Source organism: Dasypus novemcinctus, chromosome 5 (genome assembly GCF_030445035.2).
Source record: "Dasypus novemcinctus isolate mDasNov1 chromosome 5, mDasNov1.1.hap2, whole genome shotgun sequence".
NCBI classification, from domain to species: Eukaryota; Metazoa; Chordata; class Mammalia; order Cingulata; family Dasypodidae; genus Dasypus; species Dasypus novemcinctus.
In genome coordinates, this window is record NC_080677.1 from 163,493,160 (window position 1) to 163,515,046 (window position 21,887).

The window sequence follows — 21,887 nt, forward strand, 5'->3', positions numbered from 1 at the left end:
TCTACAAAGCTTAGGTGTTGCAGCAGATCGGATGCCTTCTGTCTCTAGGTGGGCCCTTCTTGATGGTTTCGTGAGCATCTAGGCACTTGGCATTCGGCAGGGTAGCGTCTCATCATCGCACCTGTTTTTTTTTTTTTTTTAAAGATTTATTTATTTCTCTCCCTTCTTCCCCCCGCCCCAGTTGTCTGTTCTCTGTGTCTTCTTTTTGCGCTTCTGTTGTTGTCAGTGGCACTGGGAATCTGTGTCTCTTTTTGTTGCGTCATCTTGTTGTGTCAGCTCTCCGTGTGTGCAGTGCCATTCCTGGGCAGGCTGTGCTTTCTTTCGCGCTGGGCGGCTCTCCTTATGGGGCGCACTCCTTGCACATGGGGCTCCCCTACACGGGGGACACCCCTGCGTGGCACGGCACTCCTTGTGCACATCAGCACTGCGCATGGGTCAGCTCCACATGGGTCAAGGAGGCCCGGGGTTTGAACTGCGGACCTCCCATGTGGTAGACGGACGCCCTAACCACTGGGCCAAGTCCGCCGCCGCACCTGTATGTTTTGCTCACAAGATAGAAGGCCGGCTTTATAAGGACACGTTTAGCTGCTGCTGCCTTCGTGTTTTCTGCCCCCATCGGGCAGCCCAGCCTCCAAGAGGCTTTGGGACGGACTAGCCTGGCATTGGAGAGGAGTTTTCTTCGGTGGTGGTAATCACGGCAGGGACGCGACAAGGATGGCCGTCATCAGCGCTGCTTGCTGCTAACTGCAGGCGTGGCTCTCGAGCCCTGCGATCCTGCCCTTACCGCTATAGAGTGGTCGTCGTCATCACCACTGTCATCGTCGTTGCCACCCTTTACCGCCAGACCCCCAGCTGCACTCCCTTCTGCGTGGAGCTGCGTTCGCAGGCGCTGCTCCAGGTCTCCCGGCGTCCTCGGGCCGGGCCCGGGGAGCGTGCGACCCCTCTGTTTATTTTTCTTTCTTCTATGTCCCCCTCTCTCACCAGGTCAAGTACAAAAGAGATTTTGAAGAGAGCAAAGGAAGGGGTTTCAGCATCGTCACCGACACGCCGGAGCTGCAGAGGCTGAAGCGGACCCAGGAGCAGATTAGCAACGTAGGTGCCTCCCCTCCCTGCTGCCGGGACCCCCTGCCCCAGGCGGGAGCTGGGGTGGGCGCCGTGAGGCTCGCGGGCCGTGTGTCCCCCTCCCACCCCCGCCGCCCCCACCGTGGCTCTCAGCAGCCAGCACGTGGCGTGGGGAGGAGAGTGAAAAGTACGTGCCGATGTGTCGCCTTTGCTGTTGAAAGTAGTGGTGGTTCAGTGTCTGGTGGTCCTGTGTTGAATGGCTCTCAGCCTTGGACGTTTTCCAGAAAGGAAACGATTAAATTAAGAAGCCAGTCACTTGTGTGCTGTGGATAAGCACGCAGTATGCGCCTCTAAGCTTACGTGTCTGTATTACGGTTTATATTTGTAAGTGATGTGTGTATAAGAGGTCAATACTTTACAAGTTTGCTTACATGAAGTACAACATCTACTTTTTGAATGTTGATAGATGCAGTTGCTTTGGATTTGGAAAGTGCAACCTTGTCAGTAATACATTTTTTCTTGAAAAAGAAAATCAAACTAGCAGAAGTTCAGAACACGTTAGTGATCGAATGGTGTTAATTTGGTACTTATTAAAGATAGATAAACCGATTTTCTTAATTTTCATAATCCATGCCTGTAATTATGTTTCTTCCAAAGTATTATGTCAAAATGTCTTTTTTTCCCAGAAAAAAAGTACTTCAATAACACAGCCAAGAGGAAATATGAATTAAAATCACAAGCGTATATGATATAAAAGTCTGAGCAAACATGAAAAAGCATACCATTTTTCTCTGAGGCATGTATTTTGTGTGGTACAGGCATTAACATCTGTATATCTATATAATCTAAGGAACAGAGATTTAATTTCCAAGAAGTATTTTATTAGTAGATGGTTTTTAAAGTCACCGATATTTGGCAATCATCCGGAGAGATATAAAAACAACAGTTTGTAGATAGAATTATGGTACATCATTTGGGCAAGAAATTTATTTGCCCACCGTTCAAAAACAGCTTTAAAATTTTATCTGGGGAGCAGGTGTTCTTTGCCACATTTTCTAAGGTTTCCCCATCTATGCTCTTTAAATGAACAATTTATGATAGCAAGGACTTTGTCCTTGGAAGAGAAGGGTTGACTTCTGAGGTTTTTGCTTTCCTCTGCCTCCCAACAGCCTTCAGCCCTAATACTGGAGCTCCCTCCCTCCTCTTCCTCCTCCTCAGTCTTTCCTTAAATCAAAAACTTGTTTCTGCTTTGAAGCACGACATGCTGTAACAGGTATAGTCCATCGGCAGTTATATCCAGTAGCATTTCTTTCTTTGTATTATCTTTGGAGAATTTTCTTTTTTCAAAAACAAACACAAAATTATATCGTCTGTCTTCAACTGTCACCGAAGTTTATTTCAAAAAAGAACTAAATATTTCTACTGAAGAAATCCATGTGCCAGCAAGTCTAAGGACTGCATTCATTTCAAAGGTAAGCATTTGTTTAATATTGAAATTCAGTCAACGTTCATACATAATAAGAAAAGAACTGATCATTTCATCAACCTTTATCATTAGCAGGAATGTTCATTTTATTCAATACCAGATGTCGTTTGCAGATCCATTCTTAATTATGCAAAAAACCCCTATGACCCAGGTATGTATTCATCTATATTTGTCGTATGTATATAGCAGTATTTACAGAATGCCATTTAGATGGCATTTAATTTAGACATATAATTTTGGCAGCACCTTTTTAAAACCACTTTGAAGTGTCAGGCTGGTAGCAACCACCCCAGTCTTAGAAGTAGTTCATTTAGCTGTGATGATGCGTACTCATGTTTGGGTAGTGGTGGAAGCATACATTCTACAGTACTGCGTTGGGGACCCACTCCCGAAGGGGGGAGGCTGGTAAATGTCCTGGGGTCTCATGGATTCTTATTCGTTAATAAAGCTGCAACTCATGAACATTTTCTGGTAAGTCGTGGGGCTTTCCATATTATTCAGTGATCTTTTTGTCTGAGAAACTTGGGTTGAGTGCAAAGGTGGTACTCTGTCAAGCCCACCCTTCTGTGTTACTTTCAAATAAACCAGATACTGACATAGATTGGCCAAATCTGGACAGCTGTTTTTGACAGCTGCCTGGGTGGCACCTGTTTTGAGAGGAAGAAGGTGTGGAAATATCCACACTGGAGGTGCGGGGTCCCCCTGCTGGAGGTGGGGGGCGGAGCTGACTTACCCTGACAACTGTTGAGGGGCCTTGAGTGTGTGGCCCCAGGTTTAACACGGGCACATCTAGGGGGGCTCACAAAATTAGGGGTCTTTGTTTGCAATCTTCATTTTCACTTACGCTTCATTTTCTCATTTGTTTTTGGCTTATTTTATCCTTGAATAGTACGTGGATCTTTATAAGCTGCCTATAATCCCATTTGGGCTAAAGAAAGTATAAAGACATAAAGCAGTGGCTTTAATGACAACTCCCTGGTGTTTGGGGGAATAAGTTATGGATGGATGGGCATTTTTGATTGCTCCTGTCTGTCAGTATTATGAAATTTTTTCAGTCGCTCTCATATTCGTTTGTCTGGGGTTTTAGATGGTTTTGGAAATGCTCACTCAGTCTGCATATGTTGCCGAGGTGTTGGATAAACTACAACTGTAAATTTCAAATGGTGTGTGTAATGAAAGGGGTTAGAATGGGTAAGCCCCGGCCGCTGCTTTCAGTGTCTGTAATGACAACGAATCGAGCACGGGAGAGTTACGAAATCCTGCAATTTAAAATTCTTCTGCTATGTTACCCGCTTACTCTAGCCGTGGGAAGAACAAGAAAAGAGGCAGAGTTTCGGAATTTGCCGAATGGTTGGAAAGGAAGAGAATCTGGTTTCTAAAGTAAAGAAAAAAGGACTTCTAAAATTCCAGATATTTTCATGTGTTTATTTGCTATCTCCGTATCCATATGGAATTTGACCAGTTGCTTATGAGGTTGAGCCTGGACTTGGGAACCAACTGAGTAGTGGACTTGGGACAGCTTGGATTGGAAGCCAGGAAGTCCAGCCAGACCACTTAGTCGATGTTCACGGTCAGATTGCAAGGTCCTGCTTCAGGCGTGGTCAGAATGCAGCGTGACGGGCACTGCCCGCCCAGGGGCTGGGAGCCAGGGCGCTCTGTCCTGCAGGTTCCCACATCGCCAGCCCTCTCCTTTGCTTGCCACTTCCAGACTCCAGGGCCCACACTGGGAGATGGCAGAAACCACCTAGTGCGTCTGCATGCTTCCTTTATTTCCTCTAAAAGATGAAACACAGATGCTGTTTGAGGAAGTAGGTGTCCTTTGAAACCCCTTTCCCAGTCCCCGGGATAGCCTGAGCTCTTGTGGGTGGTGGCCGAGGCTGCTGTGCCCAGGACGGCCAAGCAGAGCCACGGCCGAGCAGCCCGGGCTCTGCCTACCCCGAGGGGGCCGTGGGCGCCTGAAAACTTCCCCTGCACCTGCACACACCACCCTAAGCGAGACTGTCCATGGACAAATCGGGCAACAAAATGGTAGGCACCAAACCCCAAAGAGGCTGTGACCATCTTTGTGCTGAAGCTGAAAACTAGGTGCTTATTTTCTAATTTATTTCAGGGGGAAGAGAAGTGCTCCATGAAAGGGAAGAAAAAAAACAAACAGAATAGATGACAAAAGCAAGTCCTTCACGGAGGGAACGAAATCGTAAGTGCGCCATTATTTGATGCATCGGCACTCGTGCTTGTCCCCTACTCAGAGGGGACAGCCAAGCCCGTGTCTGAGCAGGCAGGGGCCTCGGGCATCTCTGGAACCCTTTCCTTCAGTCACCGCCCTCCAGACAGTGCTGAGTTGGTTCTGTCACCCATCGTACACCCTTTCCCATGTCCTCTCGGTCTAGAGTTTGGTTTATCCCTTGTATCTTATGCTTCTCTGTTGCGTATCCCCATTCATAAGCAATGCTTTCTTGCTTTGTAGGTAAAGCTAAGCTCGAAGTCTTTTCAATATTGTAGGAAAAAATTCTCCCTGTGGTTTGATAGGGACATGTGCTTACTCTCAGTTTTCTTTTGATGGAGCAACTTAGTTTTTCATTGAATTCTTAGAATGTAAAACGAATTATGTGCCCGTTAATAAGCTCACACGGATACTGCTGATTTAGTTCCCTGAGATTCGGTGAGTTCGCTTCAGAAACATTAGATTATTGGAACTAAACGTCGCCTAATAATTGAATAGCGGTGTCTACGAACGATTAAAAGATTTGATTCGAGTCAGGTTGAGTGTAAGGGCGAGCGTGAGGGCAGGGGTGATTATCCAGGGATTTGGTCTCTGTAATTTAAATAAATCATTTTGACAGAGACTGACTCGAGCATGTTCCAGCTGCTGGCAGTGTGAAATTGAGTTGTATGGTGGACAGAAGACAAGCAGGCGAGAGAAATCCCCAAAGGCAAAATTTGTTATGTAATTGGGTCAACTCATGCATGAGAAATGCATGCTAATTGTAAACTGGTGGCGAAATTATGGAGTATGAGGCAATTAGATCTTACATTAACCCGAGCAACTGACACAGAAGTCTTTTTTTCCCCTTTCTTTTTATATTTGGCAAACACCAATGTTTTAAAAGCTGAGAAAGGTAAAAATTAGAGTCATTCAGCACTGAAACAGATTATTTGTTAATTTTGTTCCTTAAATAAGAATCATAAATGTTCTACAACGAATGAAAAATTTATATGAAAGCTGCTCATTTTGAGTAGTTGAGTCTAGTGCTAAGTAGTTTGGAAGGAGAACAAGGTCTATTTTTTTGTAACTTGTAAATTGGTTGATTAACTCAAATGATTGATTGTGGGGCCAATGGTTTAGATTTAAGCTCTTTGAAGGCTCGTATTTGCACAGAGTGAATCTAGATACGCTTTAATGGACCGTGCCTCATCTCCCAAGCGTCCCTGCCAACTCCGTTCCCAAGTAATAGTGAGTCTGTAGCAGTGCTTTACAGGCAAAGATCAAACATGTCAAAGAAAATGATAGAGCAATAACAAGCATTTTTCTTATAATACCTAACACATGGATAAATGCTTCATTTGTGTTGAGACTCCGTGACATACCCCCTCTACTTAGAACCTCTAAACAACCTCTCTTCAGGGAAAGTATTTCTCTAAGGAATACTTACACTTTTATGAGAAAAATGTAGGGGAAATTACCTCTTGGTCCTTTCTTGTTTCCAAATCTGTGGATCCCTTGCACCTGGCTTTGCTTTATTTTTCCACGTAGGGCAGAGCTTCAAAGGTTCTCTTTTTAGCCTCAGTTCTCTAGCCACAGTCACTTACAGACACAAACACATTCCAGACCAGTAATTACTTGTGCCCCGCAAGGACAAGAGTCGAGGTTGTAAAAATGTCATTGTTTAGAGGGAGGCTTGGGGAATGGCCCCGTGAAAGGGGTTGACACATACGATTCCTTTTCGGAAATGGAGACTAAAGATCCATCTGATAATTTTCGAGGCTCCTTCCTCTGTGACTCCCTTTCTCCCGGCCCTCAGCCTGCATGCCTTACCAGTCACCTCCTCGTTGGTCTGTCTCCTTCCAGGCTCATTCTGTTCCTTCCGTTATGTCTTAAATACTGTCTCCGGGAGAGTCTTTCTAAGATATTTCTTTCATCAAGACCCTTGTTTTGACCTAAGAGAACTTTCCTCTGGCCTCTACTTTGAGGAGGAGAAAGTCTAGTTTCCTGAACCCCTTCGTCTTGATGCTGAAGACTGTCCACTGTTCTCCGAGTCATCGGTCACCTGACCTTCCACTACCCTCCAGTGGCCTCGGTCATTCCTTCCCGGCCTGGCCGCTTAGTCCTCTCTGGGCTTTTGCATGAGTCACCCTGTCCGTTTGGGATAATTTTGCGCTTTCTCTGAACCACACGCCCGCACACCCGGGCCCCAGCGACGGCCCCTGCTCGCCTCTGCGTCGTCGCAGTTTCGTGGCGTGCCCTGGCATGGGCACCGCCCGCCTCACACGTCGGAGTCTCCAGCTTGGTTTCAACGTGCATTTCACGCACCTGTGCGTCTTACCTCCCTCACGTCAGGAAGGCCAGGACCCCGGTTTATTCTCTGTGCCTCTGAGCTTGTGCATCTTGGGACTTTGTAACGTGCCTTTCCTGCCACCCTCTTCGTTCAGGCCCCACCCCTGGCCCTTGCCTGGTTCCCAGGGACAGTTTCCTGACTCTGATCCCTCACCACCGTTTCGCTTCTTTTCCTTCCCGAGTCGTCCCCAGTGGGGTCTTCTCTAAGATCTCCCCGAAATGCCCACCTGATCCTGCCACTCTTCATTAAAATCTGCCCAGGGTGTGGTGCACGGCCCGGGTGTGGCATGCTGCTGCTCGCCCCTCCCCAGCCCCACGGCCCGCCCTGACCCCCCCTCCACAGCTGGTTCCACAGCTGCCCCGGGAATTTTCTCCCTGTTGGCCGAGCGCTTGCAGATGCTGCTGTGCCCTTTCCTGCAAGCCCAGCCCGGTGCCACCCAGATCTGCAGGTGAGGTGACTGGTGCGCCTGTCTTTGCCCGTGGTCTCCCTGGTGCAGGCTCTGGGGTGGCTCATCGCGGGTGCCCGCTGTACTGTGCCCTCCTCCTGGTGGTGTGTGGCTATCCTCTCAGAGTGAGAACAGGACAGGGTGTCCGCGTGGACCTGCGTGTGTTTCCGTCAGACAGCGCCTTCGAGGTCTGTGTCTGGACGCGATGATTTTCTTCTTTAACTCTCCTGTGTCTCTCCTCCCTTCCATCATTCTCCAGCAGGAATTCCTGACCTGGACATACTTGTTCATGAAATGGCTGGGTGATTTTGAGGGAGTCACTTTCTCCATTTCCTGAAGTTTTTTTTTTTTTTTTTTCCGAGGAGCGTCTGCCCTTCCAAGCACCTTTTCCCATCTCGGCAAATAAAATTTTTCCTAGGACGTGTGCGGGAATCGCAGGCACTCCCTGTCCTTCGGCTGTGCTGGGCAGGTGTGTGTGGCCTGAGCAGACGGCACTTAAAATGCTGACTAAGTTTGCTCACTCTTTTTCCCAGCCCCTCTTTGCAAGAGCCCTTGGGTTTAAAAAAGGCTTTGAATTTTGTCATCCCTTTTGTTTCATGCTACTTGGGAAATGCTTACTTTTCACACTTTGCTGATTTTACTTAAATATTCAGTGATTTCTGTGGTTTTATAAAAAGACTGTAGCATCGGGCCCTCAGCAGAGCAGGAGCAGTTACTCTGCGATGTGGTGGGCAAGAATTACATTTGCCAGACGAGGGAGGGCTGCCTCTGTCTCACAGTGTCAGACCCAGGAAATTAGTCTTGGTGTCTAACCTGACTATAAAAAGTAGGGCTAACTGAGAAATGACTTACGGGGAATTAAAGCGTTCTGTAAAAGTGCTTTGAAACGTCCCAAGTAGGATGCAGTTGTGTCCTTTCTAGCCAGGTTATATAATGGGCTAGGATGACCCCCTCCCTCCCTGTGGCTCTTCCAGGAGTGCCTCTTCATTCTGTGTTTGGGTTTTCCTATTTTCAAACTGATCAATCTTAACTAAAAAAAAAAAAATTCCTTCTGCAAAGATCCTGTTTCCACTCCTTAATTGGCCCTTTCAAACTTCTTTTTTTTAATTTGCAGTTTTGAGCCACAGCCATTTATAGAAACAAATATATCTTTCAGTAGTCATTATGTTTTTAAGTTCTCCAGGCTGTAGTTAAGAGTGTGTAGCTCAGAATGCAGACTCACCTCACCTGAGCTGGCAGTTTGGCCTGGGCAGATGGGAGGAGGAGGGGGTCCAGGTGTGGCAGAGGGAAGACGAGCTTTTTAAAAATGTTTCCATTTCCAGTGTGTTACAGGGATTTAGAACTTTAAAAAGTACCTGAATTTTCTTCCAGATTTTATTATACCTTCTTTTTGGACATATCCATATTGAGCACATACTTAGTGTTAAAGAAAGACTAGAAATCTTACATTATGTATATGTTTGTATATATCTATGTATATTTATATATAGAGAGAGACCCAGATGTGACTATCATTAGCAATGATAGAATTTCAAGAGATTTTTGGAGGTAGGCTTAAAATCTGTTGTTTTTTTGGTTAATATGAGTAATAACAACTTAGAAGGTCATGGCTCCAGGGAGACAGTGTGTGGAGATTTAATTCAGAACCCATTGGTAACCCGAGCCAAGTATGCACAATTAAGGAAAATGGCATAATTTGGATGTTAGAAGCAAGAATGCCTTTTTTTTTTTTTTACTTTATGGTTTTCCAAATATGCAGCTCTATTATTTAATTTGTATTTCATTTTCCGAGGATTATGTTGTGGAAGCTGCTTTTCTTTTGGCTTGTACTTTCCTTCTCCGCTTTCGTTGCTTACGTAGGTGTCACGTCTGCTCTGTGCGCGTCACCTCTTCTCTACAGGATCACGTGCCCAGTTGTTTGTAAAAGGGCGGTGGAGAGCGCATTACCGCTGTGAGGTCTGCCCCGTGCCCCATTCCGTGCTTGGTTCTGAGGATAAGAAGCCAGGAGTCAGGGCCGTAGTTCTGCTGGCTTGGGTCTAGGGTTGATTTCTTTTGGGGCTATGTGAACTGGCAAAGTCACCTTGAATTAAGGTGGAATTAGACTTTTGCGTCATGCCAGTGTTGGAATTACTGAAGTGCTAGCATTTGCCTTTAGTTGGCAAATTATGTGGTTGGCGGATTTAGAATAGAGAATAAAAGGGAAAAAACTTCATTCTACTGCTTTTAGCCCTTGTTGCTTTCAACAGAGAATTGTGTCCCCTAGAACGACGGGATTTAGAATGAGTTTTGTTCGGCTGTGACAGTGCTTTGAGTCCAAGGACACCTGGTGCTTGTGTGTGAGTCCCCTGGACGTGAGGCTGCGGATATAAGGAAGATGACGGGGAGGCGCGCGGCCGCTTCCCGGCCTCTCCTGTGCGCCTCGCGTGGCGGCCCTGCGGCTTTCGGGAGAAAAGGGCAGCCCCGGGGCCCGCGGCGGGAAGGGGACCGTGGGGCACTTCGGGAGCGCGTGGGGCGGGAGGTGGCGTGGGACCGGCGGGGGGAGGCGGAAGGAGTGGAGGTGACAGAGGACCGCCCAGCGCCGCTGCTGGAAGGTTCCCCGTGGAGGCAGGGCTGTGGGCGGAGCAGGCCCGAGTCTTCCGGTGTTCCTGGTCTAAAATAAAATTCTGTGGGAAACACCACTTTTGAAAGCATAATTACTGACTGAACACACATTTGTGAGACCTTCCTCCCTGCCAGGGACTTGGTGAGGGGTGCAGCGAAGGGGGTGGCCGGGGAGACATGGGGACGCAGCCGGGAAGGGGCGCCCAGCACGAAGCCCGCTGGCGCCTGGGGCGCGGCGGGAGGAGGAGCACCTGCCCAGGTGGGGCAGGGAAGGAGGCGCAGCCGTGCCTTCGCGCTCTCCAAAAGGTGTTACAGCCCTGGCTGGATCCTTTCCTCGAGGAGGGAGCCAGCCGCTGGGTTGCATAATCGGTGCTGGTTTCTGCTCTGTTTGGGTTTTGCGTCTGTGTGGGTGGGGAGGCGTGCCCAGAAAACACCGCTCACCCCCAGACCGGGCTGTGCTGTTTTCATATGTGAAATGTCCACGCCTCTCAGGTGTGGAGCTCGTCGGTCAGCTTACTCGTCTCAGAGTGGCTAAACAGGACGATGCCTTATCGTTCTGTAAGTGCTCTCCCCCTCTCCCCCTCTCCCCCTCTCCCCCTCTCCCCCTCCCCCTCTCCCCCTCTCCCCCTCTCCCCCTCCCCCTCTCCCCCTCTCCCCCTCCCCCCTCTCCCCCTCTCCCCCTCTCCCTCCCAGCTCATTAGCCCTATAAACTCCTTTGTCTTTACCCTCCCCCCCTTTTATTCAAGGTCTTTCTCCAGTTGCATCCCCAGCTGGTGCTTGGTCGTAATCCCTCTGCACCAGGGAGGCTCATCCCCCCTTTAGTGAAATATTTAGCAAGAAACAAGGGAGGTGTTTAAGACTCTCGTCCCTTCCGACTTCTATTCCATTGCTATTTGTGCTGCTAGGGTTTGATTGAAATCTGAGAAGTTCTAAATTCTGCAAATCTTAGGGGGTTCTGCCCTGAATGAAATAAATTTTTAAAAACCCACACATGCCAAATTCTATGACACAGAACCCGCAGGTAAGCTCCGTGTCTTGGTGTGCGCTGGGCGTTCTGATTGGAGACTTCTGACTGGTCAGCTTCCGGTGCCCTCACCTGGCTGGAGTTTGTGGACGTGCACAGCCTTCCCAGCCGTTTCCTGCGCTGTCTCCTGACCCCTCAGGGGTGTGTGTGTGTAACTGACTTGTAAACGGCCAAGGGCCACACAAGTGTGGACTGTCGGGCACTCGGTGCTTTGGACAGCTCCGTGGATGGCTCTGTGGACAGCTCCGTGGATGGCTCCGTGGATGGCTCCTGCCCTTGCTCCAGAGACACCCCTGGGTGCCGGCTCAGCAGTCGAGTTATTTTGGAGCATTCTGGGGGGAGTGGCTGGTTCCTGCATGGCCACGCCTTGGGTCCCCTCCAGCCTCTGAGCCCGTGGCTTATCCAAGTGGCCCTGTGCGGGGCTGTGGTGTGACCGAGCATCGTGGCGGCCCATGCGGGGTCCGCGCAGTCTCCCACGTTTGCCGCTTGGCTTTTCCCTGGGAGCCCAGAGGGAGCTGCAGTCACCCCCGAGCTGGAGCTCCGGGCAGACGCGGGTGGCTGAGGGCGGGCTGGGTCCTGTGGCCGTGCTGGTCCAGCCTGCGCAGGGAAGGGTGCCCGTTCCCAGCTTACCTGGGAGCATTAGGACCCAACTGTGAAGGCTCCAGTTTCTCAGCCCTGGGGCTTGGCGTGCTCCCGCGTGCAGACTGCTGCGCCCACCCTTGGTTTTACGTGCTCGACCCCCCAGCTCTTCTCACCTGCCCCACCCCGGCCCCTCTGGAGGGGCCGCTCCATGCCTGGCTCCCGTTGAGCCGAGGGCACACAGGCAGCAGCCCTGGGAGGCGGTGAGGGGAGAGGTGGGCCCAGAGCAAGCCCTCTGGTGGGTTTGGTGGGGGCCACAGATGGCCCGCGAAGAGGGTGGCACATGGTGAGCGCTGAGAACAAACTAGGCCAGCAGCGACGGGGCCCAGGGAAGGTGGCAGAGCAAGAGGCCAAACTGCTGCATCCCAGAGGGCAGGTTGCGGCCTGGGCACAGCCGAGTGGCCCCGGGGAGCGCCAGCGCCCCGAGCTCCGACCGCGCCGTGGAAACGCGCAGCAGGCAGCCCAGTGCACAGGAAGTGTGCAGGCTCCCGAAACTCTGGGAGCCTCGGGCCCCCCACGCTCACGGGCAGAGCGGCACCAGGCCGAGGCGGGCAGCCCAGGCCCTGTGGCACGGCGAGCCTCAGGGCAGGAGCTCGGGCACCGGACCGGGGCGTCGCGTCTAGAGCTCTGCTCTTTACCCCGCCGTGAAATGACCCACGCGGGCCTGAGAACGCGTGACCGGTGTGGACGATTTCAGAGACTCGCCGCGACTGTAAACTAGACCCCGTCACTCTTGTTGCAGGATAAACTAAGGCCCTGCGGGAAATCCTGTGCTGCGTCAACACTGCCACTGAGAGAACGAGCTGGCACGGGCGCAGGCGTGGAAAAGGCAGGAGGGTCAAGAATGCGCCAATCTGGCGGATTTGATGAGGGAGCAGTCAGTGTAGCCAGAAGGATTTGGGGAAGAGGAAAAGGGTGTGGCATTAGAATTTAGATCATTGTCTGGCGTTGGGAGCGCGCTCCCTGGCCCGGACCTCTGAGTGGCGTGGGACTTCACAGAAGGCCCTGCACTGGTCAAGCCATGGGGCTTTGAACACCCTTATTTGTGGTGTCGGCTTTGGGAGAAGACAAGAAAATAAGTCATGAATTGTCACAGCTTAAGCTATACCCATTGTAAGTGATAATGTAAGTGGTTCTATGGCATGAGCTGAGAACGGAGGGCAAACATTGAACAAAGGCATCTGCATGCTCTTTTAGTAGGGGCTCCAAGTGAGGCACGCACCTGGACCGTGCGCCCCAGACGCCGTGGGCTCGGCAGGTATGCGGGAGCACCCGCGCAGGCAGTGCGCATGCCCTTGGCACTGTGTGCAGATGCCCACGTGTTCTCCTGCAGACACAGGAAACGTCAGCTCTCGACACATGTGCGCAGGGTGTTTTTCCCACTTACTGTTGTGTTTTAACCGAGGCCAGGCAGAGGCCCTCGGCCGCTGTGGCTGACCGTGTTTCTGAAGGATGATGGACCATGCCGACGCTGACTCTGACCCACGGCGTCCCCGCCTCTCGCTCCCTGGAAAGGGCAGAGTGTAGCTGGGACGTCGCACAGCTCGCTTTCCAGCGGGCACAGATGGTCCAGGAGGGGGCGTGGGTGCTGCCCTCGCCCTGGTCTGGAGACGGCTGGGAGCTTCTGAGGACGCTTCCTGGGGGTGGTTCGTGTTGGCTGCGGAGGGTGGACTGCAGCGGAATGACACCTCAGCACCCGAATAGCTTTGAATGGCCGAGTGTGATGAGTGGAAGGAATTGAGGACCTAATGCTGGTGAAGGCAAAAGAGGCCGCTTCTGTAGCGCAGCAAGGTATGTGGTCAAGAAACAAGAACGCACTTCCCTCCGTGTGTGCGTAAGAAGATACCTTTTTAAGGCTCTTTAAATTTTAAAACCATCTATTTCCGTGGGACACTGCATCGCGCTCACCGTGCCTCTTTTCTCCTCCATCTCCAATGGGAAGATAATATTTGATGCTTGAGTTGCTAGGATCGATGAAAGCCTGACAGAAAGTGCTTTGCGTGATTCAGGAGGAAGGTGCTGCAGAGTGCAAATGGGGAGTTGCGCTCTCTCCCCAGAGCCAGGCACAGGAGGAGGCCTGGCCTCCTTCTGGTTTTACGAGCATATTAAACTGTAATTGGGGAGCCTGAATGGCCCTTTAGTCTGGCTGGGAAGAGTGGGGGACGTGGGTGGCCGGGCCGCTCTCACTGGACAGCTGCTTCCCAGATCCCTCCACATCGCACACTGTGGGCCGGGGGCCGGGGCTGCGGTGATATTTGGAAATGAGCTTTCATAGTGGCCGACCAGCAGGGTGTTTTAGAAAAGGTCCGGCTTCGTTCTTACTTACTGTGGTGGAATTTCAGAGACCGAGAGGAGCTCAGGTTTATGGCTCTGGAAAGAAGCCGACCCATGCCTCTTCCTGAAGGGAGGAGGTTCAAGTCTGTTGAGCTCTGTTGGATGACAAGGACGTTTGGAAGGGCAGACGAGGGGATAATTAGAACAGGCAGAAGTTCAGCCGTAACGAGCAGGGATCCTAAAGAAAATTAAAACAGTGAAAACACTGCATTATTTATTTGGATTCGGTGGGAACTTGCCAAGAGAGAGACAGCTGGCTTTCTGCTTTCTGGAGTGTTTGTAGACTTGAGAAGAAGCTGTCCATCAGTTTTACACGCTCCCTGAAGTTTTGCTCTTAGGGCAGATAGAAGTGTCAAATGGAGTGGGGGCAGACTCGGTGACTGCGTGTCGCGGGACGCTAAGCCGTGGCCACCTGCCCGCACCCACTGCAGCTCCACCACCCACCATTTTCTAGCTCCCGTCCTCAGCAGCCCTTTGGGCATTGAAGGTTCCCATTTCAGAGGCAGGGCCAGCACTTCTTTCATTTCCTCTCTGGGCCTAGGAGATTGAGCATTCGTGGGTTTGTGTTGGTTGCTCTTCAGTGAATCTGAACGTCCCCATCTGTAAAACGGAATAAAGTATTTAACTTGCAGGATTCTGATGAGAATAAACTTTTAGCTCTTAAAATCTAAGCAAATCAGGCAGCAAGTATAGAGCTCAGTAGCTAGTTGTTTTGTTGTTCTGTAATAAACTGGAAGTCGAGGTGTGATCTTGGTGTGAAAAAGCTTTTAGAGTTGCTTCATTTTATATTTGTTGCAATGGCAGTGGATTTGCCAGTGCCCAAGTTTATTACCATTTATAACAGTTTATTTTGTTTGAACTTCCCAGAAATCACATTATTTTGATTACCGTCACTCACAGTTTTATATATTGCATTTTCATTAAATAATGTTGCAGAATTTTCCTGGTAGCTCATGTCCACTATAGGGTTTTCACTGAAGAGTGTACAAGTTGGTCTTTTTTTTTTTATAGATTTATTTTTTATTTATTTCTCTTCCCTTCTCCCCGCCCCATTGTCTCTCTCTCTGTCCATTCACTGTGTGTTCTTCTGTGACTGCTTCTATCCTTATCAGCGGCACGGGAAATCTGTGTCTCTTTTTGTTGCTCATCTTGCTGTGTCAGCTCTCCATGTTCTCCGTGTGTGTGGCGCCATTCCTGGGCAGGCTGCACTTTCTTTCGCGCTGGGCAGCTCTCCTCACGGGGCACACTTCTTGCGCGTGGGGCTCCCCTACGCGGGGGACACCCTTGCATGGCACAGCACTCCTTGCGCGCATCAGCACTGCACGTGGGCCAGTTCCACACGGGTCAAGGAGGCCCGGGGTTTGAACTGCCGACCTCCCATGTGGTAGACGGACGCCCTAACCACTGGGCCAAATCCACTTTCCGAGTTGGTCCTTTTAATGAGAACAAGCGTTCTGACCTAGTGATTCTTGGTATTCAAGGGGTAAGAATTCTCCTCCTCATCGCAGCTCGGCACAGCACGTGCTGTTACGAGTTCAGATGGGGATTGTTTCCCAGCCCAGCCAGGACGCTCAGCTTTCAGATGACTCCTGGATGCACTTGCTCAAGAGCATGCTAAGCCGCAGGGCTCCTGAAGGGGGTTCCCCGACCTCAGTGCCTGCTGGAACCCCGTGTGTCTGTTCACTGAAGGACGGTCAGGCTCGGTGTTGGCCCAGCGCAGCCTTGAAGGAGGAGCCGGGCCGGTGCTGCCGGCGACTTCCGGCGGGTGGGCTCTGCGAGGCCTTGGCGGGCTGCGTTTGCTGGCAGGGCCGCTCAGCTCGGTGTCTGCCGGCACTCTGCCGCGCAGTGCTCGGCTCTGCTGAGGAGCTGCTGCGCGTCTCCCCAGGTGTCGGGATGTCTGCACTGCTCCGTGGTTCCTGTTGCCACTTGCCATGTTTAGTGCAGTCTTTGGCAGATCCAATTGTTCTGTTATTTTTTTGTCCAAAATTGAATTTATTTTGTGGTCTTTGTTATGGATACACAAAATCTAAATCTGTTTCCTCAAGGCGGCTTTTTTTTTTTCTCCCCCCCTCCCCTGCCCTGCTGTTTTTGCAGTCTGTGTCCATTCGCTGTGTGATCCTCTGTATCTACTTCTCTTTTTGTCCTTTCTTCTAGTCTGTCTTCTCTAGGAGTCACGGGGATTCGATCCTGGGGACCTCTGATGTGGAGAGAGGCTCCCTGTCAATTGCGCCACCTCAGTTCCTGGTCTCTCCTGCGCTTCACCTTGACTCTCCCCTTCGTCTCTCTTTTGATGTGTCATCATCTTTCTGCGTGACTCATTTGCGTGGGCACTGGGTCACCACGTGGGCACCCACATGGGCACTCAGCTCGCCGTGCAGGCACGCTTTCTCTTCTTTTTCACCAGGAGGCCCCAGGGATTGAACCCGGGTCCTCCCATATGGCAGGTGGAGGCCTTATGGCTTGAGCCACATCCACTTCCCTCAGGGCGACTTTTATAACAGGAATCACACTGGAGGACTGATTCCGTTTTCTCCCTCCCCAGCTAGATTGTGCTTCCTCCAGCTCAGGGAATATGGCCGGTTGTGTTTTTAACCCCAGGACTGGATTCAGTGTCTGGAAGGTGTCAGCATCCAGTAACTGGTGTAATGGATAGCTCAAATTGCCTGGGTGCTTGCTCCGCTGCTCCGCGGTGCTTTCATTCATTTCCAGCTTACTTCCCACTCACCACTCTTCTGAGCCCTGGACCCCTCCCCGCCCTGCTCTAGCCCCTCTGCTCGCCGTTGCTCTTGGCCCAGACATGTTGCCGTCCGATCTGGGTTGTCTGTTGGTGAGATGTCCGTGGGTCGTGTGGGCTGCAGGGAGCTGGTACAGACTGGCTGTGGGAATAACCCGGCCCTGCCTCAGCCCCATCGAGCCGAGCAGGGTCAGGGCTCGTCTCTCGCACCACGGGCCGGTGCTTGGGGGCGTGTGCAGTGGCCCTGGGACCCTGGCTCTGCCCCCTCTCAGGCCCTGGACTCCTCCCGCTGGCAGGCAGGGGAGCAGAGGGAGGGTGTGTGGTGGGTCCCGAGTGGTGTGGGGTCTCGGTCTGGGAGTTGGGCATGTAATGTCCTTGCCCACCACAGAGGCCAGAACCCAGTGCTGTGTGTGCGTGATGGCCAGGGGCGATGCGGCATTGCGGGGTGTCGGGAGGAAGAGGGCAGCTGCCGTCCCACACCGCACCTGTTCGTTAAGAAGTGTGTCCCTCGTGATAACATGGATGAATCTAGAGAATCTTATGTTGAGTGAAGCAACCCAGGCATTGAAGGACAAATACTACGTGACCTCAATGATATGAAATAAGCAAACTGCCTCAGAGAGCTAGAGTCTGGAAAAGAGGCTTACAGGAAAGCGGGGGGTGGAGGAAGGATGTGAGTTAATGTCTGCAGGGGTGGAATCTGTGATGAGCTGGCGGTAAGTATGAGCAAGAAGAAGGGACAAAATGGGGGCAAGGGGTTGCCTTCGGGTGGGGCTTTGTGGGTTTGAGGGGGGCTGGGGATGGGAAGAGGGGTAATATTGTCCAAAAATTCGGGGGAGGGAGGGGCAACATACAAACATGGGAGAGTGTCAGGTGTCTGTTGAGAACAAAAAGTTGAGAAAATCGTATCAAAGTATAAGTAGGAGGGACACCTGGTTAGGATGCTCAGGGGGTATGGTCTGATGCGGGACGGACTCCGGGGGAATAGCTGAAGGCTCATTTTGCCAAGGTGGGTTGTACCATTGGGAAGAGACCCAAGAAGTGAGAGTTGGGGTGGACCCACATCCTGGGGAGGACTAATGCCATCAAATAGAGAGAACTGTATCTCTCGAGAGAAAGGATGGCTCCCAGGGCATTAGGGCAGTTGAGAAAGTCAGGCCCTGCATACTGCTGCAAGGATCTCTGGACAGGGCTTCTTGGGAAATAGAGATTGGCTGGCGTTGTGGGCCTCAAGGGGAGGGGGAAAATGGATGTGGAATGGAAGGAACCAAGGTGAATATGGGGGCAAGAGAGGAGTTCTGTGAGAGTACACGAGGATGAATATAAAACATGTAATATTACACCAGAAACATATAGGGGACGACAGACTAATAATGTAAACCATAAGGCAAATCATAGGATAACTAAAAAATTTAGAAAACTGTACAATCTAAAGTATGGACCACATAGTAAGCACAGATGTCACCTTGTTTGAAAGCTATTGTCCCGGAATCTGTACATCAGTATCAGGAAATATGATATGAATAAGCTAAAAGATTATCGCTATGGAAGGGAAAAGGTTTTATGGTGGATCTGGGGAAGTACTGTATATTGTATATATGAATTTCGGTGATCTACGACTCTTGTGAAGCTGACATTATGTTGGGATTCACTTTACAGGAAGTTTTGAATCATAGAGTGGTTCAACAATGGCAGCAGAGGAATACTGATATAGGATGTTATTGACAGGATATATATGGCTGACAGGTAGTTATACAGGGCATATGCCCAGGGTATACAGTAATGTCTAGATATACTCATAGTGGAAACAATTAAAAACAACAGCTGGGGCGGGTACTGGGCGCCTGGCGGGGGGGTCACGGTCATGGACCCTGGGGAGCAGCGGCAGTCCGCCAGGGGCAACGGCAAGAACCAGGAAGGAAGGAGGACCCAACAGTGGGTTCCTGATACTAATGGCTATGCTTTTGAGCCTATACATCTGCAATAAGAACAAGGCCTAGAGTAGCACTGTGCCTGGGAGTTTCCTCCTGACAGCCTTCATGTTACTCAAATGTGGCCACTCTCACAGCCAAACTCAGCGTGTAGATGCAGTGCATTCCCCCCAACGTGGGACATGACACTCGGGGATGAGCCTCCCTGGCACCGAGGGATCACTACCACATACCAGCTGAAGATGCAACTAGAAAATGACCTTGAATTAAAGGTTCAATATGGATCAGCAGAATATCCTTGTCTACATATAATAACATGACTTCAAAATGCTGTTTGACCTAATATAAGGGGGAAATGGAAAGGAGAAATGAGATTATAAGGCTATGAGTCTCTAAAAAAGAGTCTGGAGGTTGTCAGAAGGAATGCCCTTATGCACAACTGAGCAGAGTCTCAGAGACAGATAAAGTAGATACAACCCCAGGTATTGGTTCTTCTGAGGGATAAAGAGACCCACGGGTTCTATGGTCCTGGCAGATGGGGTTCACTGCCATGGCAGATGGCCCTTCTTTGGAGCTGGTGTTTCTACATGATGGAATTGAACTTGGAGGGGATCTCTTCCCACAAGACTTGCATGCTACTTTATTGGAATTGTAGTTGGTGCTGGGGTTTAAGATATATTTAGGGGATTTGAATCTCTGGACTGATAATATGACACCCAGGCCCAGAGCCTCAACAGACTTCAGCTCCTACACTTTGATTTATTGGACTGACCCCACTCAGCTAACATGGAGTTGAAGAAGGTCAACCACCACACCATGGAGCCTAGAGTGTCTACAACTGAAAGCAGGAGGAGTGCATCCAGTATCCATGTGGAATCTAAGCCCCCACTTGACATAGATGTGCAATGGACACAACCAATCCAATGTCCACAGAGAAAATGTGGAATGGGTGTGGGAACGGTAGCCATGGTGGCTGCTGGGTTTGGGGAATGGGAGGAAGAGATGAGATGTGGAGGCGTTTTCGGGACGTGGAGTTGTCCTGGGTGGTGCTTCATGGACAATTACAGGACATTGTAGACCCCCCCAGGGCCCACTGGATGGAACGGGGGAGAATGTGGGCTATGATGTGGACCATTGACTACGGGGTGCAGTGATGTTCAGAGATGTACTTACTGGGTGCAATGGATGTCTCACGATGATGGGAGAGAGTGTTGCTGTGGGGGGAGTGGGGGGTGGGGGCGGTGGGGTTGATTGGGACCTCGTATTTTTTTAATGTAATTCGTAAAAATAAATAATTTTAATTAAAAAAAAAAGTTAGCTATAGATTTGCCAATAAGCCAGCAATTCCACTGCTGAGTATATACCCAGAATATCTGAAAATAAAGACACAAACCGATAAATGCAAAAAAAAAAAAAAAAAAAAAGAAGTGTGTCCCTTAGAAAGTGGCTGGGGCTCAATGGATAGAGCGTCCGACTACTATTTGGAGGGTCCAGGGTTCAAACCCAGGACCTCCTGACCCATGTGGTGAGCTGGCGCACGCACAGTGCTGATGCACGCAAGGAGTGCAGTGCCACGCAGGGGTGTCCCCCGCGTAGGGGAGCCCCACGCGCAAGGAGTGTGCCCCGTAAGGAGAGCCGCCCAGTGCAATAAAAGTGCAGCCTGCCCAGGAATGGTGCTGCCCACACAGAGAGCTGATGCAACCAGATGATGCAACAAAGAGAGACACAGATTCCCTGTGCCACCTGGTAATACAAGTGGATGTAGAAGAATACCCAGCGAATGGACACAGAGCACAGACAACGGGGTGGGAAGGGGAGAGAAATTAAAAAAAAAAAAAGCATGTCCTGCCCGACTCGGCAGAGATGGCGCCAGGCGCTGTGCGTGCGCCTCTGGCCACGGAGGTGTGTGCTGTGAGCTCAGGGGGGCTGCCCTCCGCTCTCAAGAAGAGACTTCGCGTGGTAGGAGTCTTGCTTTGAGTTGGGAGCTCCTTTTCGCTCTGCTTTGTTTTGTCTGTAAACCTGTCTCACTCACAGATGAGACTAATGTCCAGTTGAAAGAGGACAGCGAGACAGTGATGTGACGAGCAGCGTACAGAAATTCAAGTGTGGAATGCTGCCTTGCTTTTTTCCCCAAAGCTGGAGAAAAAGATATTTTGATGTCAATCTCTCCTGTCACGTAAAGTATGAAAGTCGAGATGGCTAAACTCACGCTGCGCCCAGCTAGCCGTCAGCTGAGAATCGCCAAATGCTCATCAGGAAATGGTTTCCTCAACCTCTGTCTCCTCAAGAAGTGTCGCCCCCAGTGGAGAGCTGGGGCCGGACGGGGGACAGAGTCAACCGCCAGTGGCCAGCTGGGTTGTAGCCAAATTCACTGAACGGTTGGGCTGTGCCATCTTCTCTATATGTGACACTCCTGCGATTACTCAGACAGGTAACGGCACACAGGTGGGTGGGTATTTGATGATGTTTTGTGAAAATTACTTTGGAGTCTTCTTTGGGTAAAAGCTAGTCTTCGGGGCATCTGGTGACTTAAAAAAATGGATCCTTCCTTTCGGGCATCTTAGGCTCTGGTTGATGGATTTACCCCTAAAGGGGCCTTAATTTGTTTTCTGACCAGGAGAGAGGTTAATAGTTAGGGAACTATGAATAATCTAAAGTCTTCAAATAGTTTCTGGACATGCCCAGTTCACACGCACAAGAATGGCAGACACATAAGAAAGCTGGCTTCCAGCAGTCTGGGCCTTTTGTTTTCTGTCGTGCTGAGTTGTGCATGTGTTTGATGGAGTGTTAATGCAGTTAGTATCTAATGTGCCTAATTTATGCAACTGGATACTTCATCAATGGGTTTTCTGCATGCAAGCATTTGTACGCATTAATATTTATGCAGATCTTCAGATCAGCGCCGGGGCCTCTGTATGTGCGATAAATATGCCTATGCATGAACATGTGTACCAGGGGAAAGTCCCCAAAGTTCGTGATTGCTGAGGTTACAGTTTTCAACTTTTGTCCTTTCGACAGATTTCCTCGATGAGAACAGGCATGCAGAAAAATAGCACAACCCTGAACATTTTCAAA

The 21,887-nt window shown here is 50.3% G+C and overlaps 2 protein-coding genes across 2 annotated transcripts in view; both read left to right on the forward strand.

The window, feature by feature from the left end:
* The window catches only part of LOC139439058 (LIM zinc-binding domain-containing Nebulette-like), a 205,838-nt gene extending 201,581 nt beyond the window's left edge, over positions 1-4,257 (forward strand). The window contains exon 4 of the mRNA XM_071215504.1: positions 985-4,257. Within this exon, the coding sequence (XP_071071605.1) occupies positions 985-1,395 (411 nt within the window). The 3' untranslated portion in view covers positions 1,396-4,257. The remainder of the gene's footprint in view (positions 1-984) is intronic.
* Positions 4,166-21,887, forward strand: part of NEBL (nebulette) — a 157,146-nt gene continuing 139,424 nt past the window's right edge. The window contains exons 1-2 of the mRNA XM_071215503.1: positions 4,166-4,356; positions 4,659-4,745. The gene's annotated coding sequence lies outside the window, so the exon portion shown is untranslated. The remainder of the gene's footprint in view (positions 4,357-4,658; positions 4,746-21,887) is intronic.